Here is a 6,472-nt window from a genome sequence, read left to right as displayed (position 1 = left end):
GCTATGTATTACTCATTGCGGATGTGGTCAATAAGGAATCTAAAATATCACGACGTTTCGTGCGCTATCTGCAACACTTCGTCAGGTGATAAAAAACTAATGTAAGCAAAGGTCTTTTATACTTTACGGGAGGACCGGCGGAGCGGTCTATAATTCGATCGATAATTGGAACAATAACGCACAATGCCTATTGGTCGACGCACACGGTGATCGACCGATCACCAGGCCGCTGGTTCGGCCGCTGGTTCGGCTAATGCACCAGGCTTATTGGCCGACGCATACGGTGCTCAACCAATCAAGGGGCCCCTGGTTCGAACCGTCTGCTGAATGGAATCGACCGGTGTTGACCGGCTAGACGGTGAGTGTCATGGCGGCGTATCGTCCGCATCCAACATTCGAAATTATTAGGATTGAGACGGATATTGATAGCTTTTTTTACCCTCTGTGTGTACTAATGCCGTTCCTGGGAAAGACACTGAACCCCGTCCCAGTCTGGTTGATGCTGGTTTTCCCAAGCATGTTCGGCTGAGTTGTCAGTTCGGCGGAGCCTGACGTGCCTCTTATCCTCGGTGATTCTTTCTTTTATCGGACGGGCAGTTTCACCGATGTGGGATCTGTCACATCCTTTACAAGGGATGTTGTACACAATGCCGTCCCGTCTATGTGGAGGAATCGGATCGTTGGGGCGTGTAAGTTGTTGACGTAGGGTGGTATCTGATCTGAAAACCGTTCGAATGCCATGGATCTCTCGGCGGCGCTTGAGTTTTTGGGAGACCCCATCAATGTACGGCAAGACTGTAAATGTCTTGTATACCTTCTAATCCTTGGGTTCCGACGATCTATTCTTGGTATTGTGTATAAAACGGCGTGGGTAACCGTTGAGACTCAGGGCACTGTGAATTATAGACCGCTCCGCCGGTCCTCCCGTAAAGTATTAAAGACCCTTGCTTACATTAGTTTTTATCACCTGACGAATTGTTTCAAATAGCGCACGAAACGTCGTGATCTTTTAGATTCCTTATTAATAATTAATAATAATAATAATTGTAAATTTATAATGCGCAGTTTCTACATGTATATACTCAACTGCGCATGACATAATGATAGTAAAAGGAACAATACAAATAAACATTTAAAAGTTAAAATCGATGCTAAGGGGGAACCTGTGTATGCTTTACAATGAAAATGTCTATGTAAAACTTTCCTGAAACAGATAGGTTTTCAGGTTATTTTTAAACACATTGATTGATGATGCATGTCTAATTGTGGCAGGGAGACTATTCCAGAGTTTGGGTGCAGCGCTAACAAAGGCGCGGTCACCTAGAGTAACCTTTGTTTTACAAGGTGGAAGACTCAGGAGCATGGTATCATGGGAACTACGGAGCCTGTAGGACTGGGTGGGTGATTTTAACGTCAGGAGTTCACTGAGATAAATGGGGGCCAAGCCATGGAGTGCCTTATAAGTAAGGAGGAGTATTTTGAATTAGATTCTCTGGCGAACTAGAAGCCAGTGCAGATCATGAAGTAGTGGGGTTACATGAGAGAATTTGGGGGAATTGCAGATGAGTTTGGCACATGCATTTTGTACACGTTGTAATTTACATATCTGAGATTCTGGTAAGCCAAACAGTAGTCCATTACAGTAGTCCAATTTGCTTGTTATAAAGGCATGGACTAATGTAATGATACATGTGCGAGTTAGGTATTTCCGAATGTGACGTAGGTTGTACAGATGATAGAAGGCTGCTTTGCATGTTTTGGATATATGGGTCTCCATGTTCAAATGAGAGTCAAACCAGACACCAAGGTTTTTTGCAACCATAGACTGCTCGACTACAGTATTTCCGACTGTTATACAATTTATATTAAGTTTTGACACTTGCCTAGGTGTTCCAATAATAAGAAATTCAGTTTTGCTGTCGTTGAGTTTCAACTTACAGCTTAACATCCACCTACGAAGATCCCTTAGACAGTGTTCAAGAGCTGAAACACAGGACTGTTCTTGTTCCCTGACTGGGCTACATGAAATGTATAACTGGGTATCATCTGCATAGCAGTGACAAGATATGTGCTGAGAGTATGCTTTGATGATAGCAAAAAGGCGACTCGAATAAAGGGAAAAAAGGAGGGGTCCGAGCCTGGAGCCTTGAGGAATACCCCATCTAACATCGAATTTCTTTGAGGTGGTGTTACCAATTGATATTTGTTGCTCCCTATCGCACAGGTAAGACTGTACCCAAGATAAAACAGAATCTGTAATCCCAAAATCAGACTGTAGTATTTCAGCTAGTATATTATGATCGACAGTGTCGAAGGCGGCACTGAGATCTAAAAGTACAAAAAATGTAACTTTCTGCTGGTCCATTGCCATAAGTAGGTCATTCTTAACTCTTAGTAAAGCGGTTTCTGTACTGTGATACTTTCTATACGCCGATTGTGTTAAAGGGAAAAGGTTGTTACGAAGGAGGTGATCCTGAATTTGAGCAGTGGCTGCCCCTTCAACCAACTTCGACACATATTGGAGATTACTTATTGGCCTGAAGTTGCTGAAGTTCATTTCAGAATTGGGTTTCTTTGGAATAGGTCTAACCAAGGCAAGTTTCCAACCTGAATGAAACTTGCCATTATGTAATGACAAATTTATGATTTGTGTAAGCACAGGTAGTAAGGTATCTAAACATTCAACAACCAATCTTGTTGGCATTAGATCGAGGGAACATGATTTCTTACTGAGGTTCATTACAAGTTTCCGAACATCACTTTGGGATAACGGCATGAAATTTGCAAACTTGGGTGGATTGGATGAGGATGAGTATTCCAAGGAATTATCAACACTGATATCCTCTTCATGCAACACTGATTCGATATCACAGTGAATTTTGACTACCTTTTGTTAAAAAAAGTCACCAAGTCCATTGACAAAATCATGGTTATCAACACTAGGAGGTATGACAGAATCACTTTTTGTCATGTTCAACAAGGACTTTGTTACATCAAAGAGTTTCCTTTGATTTGAGCTATTGTCAGTAATACAGTCGGTATAATACTTAATACGAGAATTATTCATTACAAACAACATCTTGTTTCGAGCTAACTTAAATGCATTGTGGTCAGAGACAGACTGAGATTTCCTCCATTTCTTTTCTGCCTTCCTTCTCTTCTTCTTTTCCATTCTTATATTATCAGTAAACCATGGCACTCTGGGGCGATTATTTACCTTTTTTGAACACAGTGGAGCATGTTTATCTAGAATAGACCGTAAAGTAGAATTATAAGATGAGGCTAAGTCATCAAGAGAATCAGGAGGGTTTAAACAAAGCTCACTTGAAGCGAGGTCATTATTAAGTGCATCGAACTTAACAGTGGAAAGTTTGCGAAAGGAGACCATATTTACAGACAAAGGAGGTTTACAAACTTTAAGCGTACAGAAAACAGACATGTGGTCAGACACCAATGAGTCTGACCAAGGTTGCCCCAATACAATATCATCAGATTGACGAGTTATAATCAGATCTAAGGTATGGCCTTGTACATGAGTAGCTACGTTAACATGTTGAATACATCCAATAGATTCTAACAGATTTCTAAACGATCTTGACTCAGGATTATCAATAACATCAACATGAATGTTATAGTCTCCAGTCAAAATAATAGGAATGTTCGACATCAGATGTGGTTGTATAAACTCGCTGAATTCAGATAAGAACGTGGAGATGGGAACGCGGTGATTCTCGGAGTAAGGTGGTCTGTAAAGATTGAAAAGTCTGAGCTGAAACGATCCAAAGGTGACATGATATTCAGCAAATTCAAATGACTTTGTCTCACCAGCTTTGCCCTCACGGACATCAATGGTATCTTTGTGAAGAAGACCTGTTCCTCCGCCGCGACGACCAGCACGCGGATGGTGTAGGAATTTGTGACCTGTAGGGACGATGTCATTGATGACTGCTGCGTCATTCTCTGTAAGCCACGTTTCGGTTATAGCGTACAGGTCGGCATTGCTGTCACAAACGTAGTCCATTACTGCTGCTGACTTATTTCTCAATGACCTGAAATTGGCAGTGCAGAGTTTGAGCGAGTCCTGTCCAGCAGAATTGATGCATACTCGCGGTATCTCGATAAGGTTGTTGATATTTCTGCTGAGGTATCTAGGGCATTGGTCATATCTAGGTGTAAATTCGACAACAGGGATATGCTGCTCTGTTGTAACTGTGTATGCTGCGGAGAAGGTAGGTGACTGTAGTGTAGCAGGGGCATGTTGAGATGTCTGAAGAGGTGATGTAGTTACGAGGTGAGACCGCGCCTTGGTTTGCCGACCCGCTCTGGTTCCTCTACGAGTTGGCCTCTGACGATTAAGTCCAAGAGACTTGATGGTAGAATAAACATCATGTGGTAATAGCTTCTTGCAGTCATTCTGGATAGTGAGAAGACTCTCATGACTGTACTTGTGTTGTACACGAGCATGTGGTGTAACTTCACTTACAATATGTGCAGTAGGCCCAGGGTTACTGTGAATGTCTCCAGCTCTGAGTATTTCAATCTGGAAGGAAGCATCGCTATTGGAATTGTACAAAATTCTTCTCTTCAGAAAATGCTTCCTGATAAGGGGACTCTGAACAAAGTGAGCATCTAATGACTGGGCATTGTATGTCCAAGGATCATTCACACAAACTTGGAGACCAGTAGCTACTAATAGGAGGAGTTGAATGCAGCCCATTGTGTGGGAAGATCAGTGGGATTAAGTCCTCTATTCAAGTCCTCTATTGTATTCAAGTTCAAGACAATAATGGATACCTTCTAGTGGAGCACATGCTATAGGGTGAACTGAGCATGGCTTCCTTCCTCAGTCCAATAGGGCGAGAACACCAAAATAATTTTGACTGAAATTACTCACTTCAACCTTGTTGATTTGTTCCAGAAACAGTCTAGTAGAGTCCTGACATATAACTATATCAGCTGGTTATAAACTTAAAACATACAATGCAGTAGAACATACAAATATAATCAAAAGAACTGGAGCCCTGTGGAGTGCTGCAATTATGCGCTCTCATGCGCTCTCATGCGCTCTCATATTGACCACATTGCGAGACAAACAAATAAAACTATATTCGAGAATCAACAATTCATTAAAAATTATAGTAATATCGTTGTAGTGGAAATGACTAAACACAATATATTTATTTTGTAATGAGGTACTAGCCTTGACACCTGAAATTTAAAATTAATTTCAATAGTTCATGGCTTCTTTTGAGACCGATCCAACGGTGTTTATTCATAACTAATATATAAAGAAAAGGTAATACAAAGTTTTGGGAAATTTTGAAAAAATTGGCTGGATAGTGAATCTTTACAATTTTGATATATTTGGATGCCCCTGTGGATATATAATAAACTTAAATTTAGCCCCTAAAACACTTCTGCTTTCGAAAATAATTTAATATAAAAATTTACCAGTGCTCCCGGTAAATTTTGATAAATTTCAAATAGCGATTACGGCCATACAATGGCAGCTGCGACCATAAAAATCTCACAATATGTAGTTGTGATATATAATTTCCAAACGGGAATAGCCAATCTGTCGATTTTAGACAAGAAACATTGTTTTATTGCTCAATTAATAACTTGACCTTCAGAGGGAGCTATAAAAGATGAAGAGTTTATTATTTATAATTTCATAAATTTAAACTCGATTTCAACCGCGACAACGATCACTAAATATTGTAGGATCGCATAGGCTTCCAATATGTTCATTTGAACCAAATTCATGACCCCATACCAAAACTTTGTATTACCTTCAATAGGTTTTTGATTGATCCAATCGGGACTGGGCATTGCGGATAAAGAAAATTATAATATTTCCTAGATCATGTAGACCTGTTGACTGAGGGAGTAGTTGGGAAATACGAATGAAGGACTTGGCTCATGATCTAAATTCTAACAGAAAAAATAGAATAAAAAAGAAAGCAAAATGGTCTTGAGCCAGTCACCAATCACACTACTCTTAAGAAAACCCTGCTCTCTCTTCCGTGGAGAACCTGAACACCCTGATGATGTTATTGATGACATTATAGTGGGAGATCTATGATTGTATATGATGGGGGGATTCCCTTTCCCGGGCATATGATCCGGTAATTTTACTGACACTAATACATACTCACGTTGGAATGAGTGAGGGTGTGGAGGAGGGGGCGATCTACATACTGGATGTCAAGTATATATCTGTTATAATAGTAACATTGTGTTGGATAAACAATTGCTAACATTACACTACCTTAAACAAAATCCACTGTACATTATGATACAGTAGCCATCCTTGATAATTTACATACGCAATACGTTATTCTGACATTCGATTTAAATAATACTTTGAAAAACTAATTTGGCATAGCACAAAAGTTTGAAAACAAATAAACATGGAACACTTTGCAATTTCAAAAGGGTGACAAAAATAATACAAACTGGGACAAAGTGA

The 6,472-nt window shown here is 40.1% G+C and overlaps 1 protein-coding gene across 1 annotated transcript; it reads right to left on the bottom strand.

Annotated features, from left to right (window-relative positions):
* Positions 1–1,054: 1,054 nt before the first annotated feature.
* LOC115928218 lies at positions 1,055–5,049 on the bottom strand. Its single transcript, XM_030995191.1, has 2 exons — positions 3,640–5,049; positions 1,055–1,456 (listed from the first exon to the last, which is right to left on the bottom strand). The coding sequence occupies exons 1-2, from the start codon at positions 4,715–4,717 to the stop codon at positions 1,422–1,424; spliced, it is 1,113 nt and encodes a 370-aa protein (XP_030851051.1). The 5' UTR covers positions 4,718–5,049; the 3' UTR covers positions 1,055–1,421.
* Between the last annotated feature and the right edge of the window lie 1,423 nt (positions 5,050–6,472).

The sequence above is a fragment of the Strongylocentrotus purpuratus genome, unplaced genomic scaffold (assembly GCF_000002235.5).
Source record: "Strongylocentrotus purpuratus isolate Spur 01 unplaced genomic scaffold, Spur_5.0 spur5_scaffold_21, whole genome shotgun sequence".
In the NCBI taxonomy this organism is placed as follows: Eukaryota; Metazoa; Echinodermata; class Echinoidea; order Camarodonta; family Strongylocentrotidae; genus Strongylocentrotus; species Strongylocentrotus purpuratus.
The sequence above is the reverse complement of the archived record's forward strand: the minus strand, read 5'-3'. Positions and strand labels throughout refer to the sequence as shown.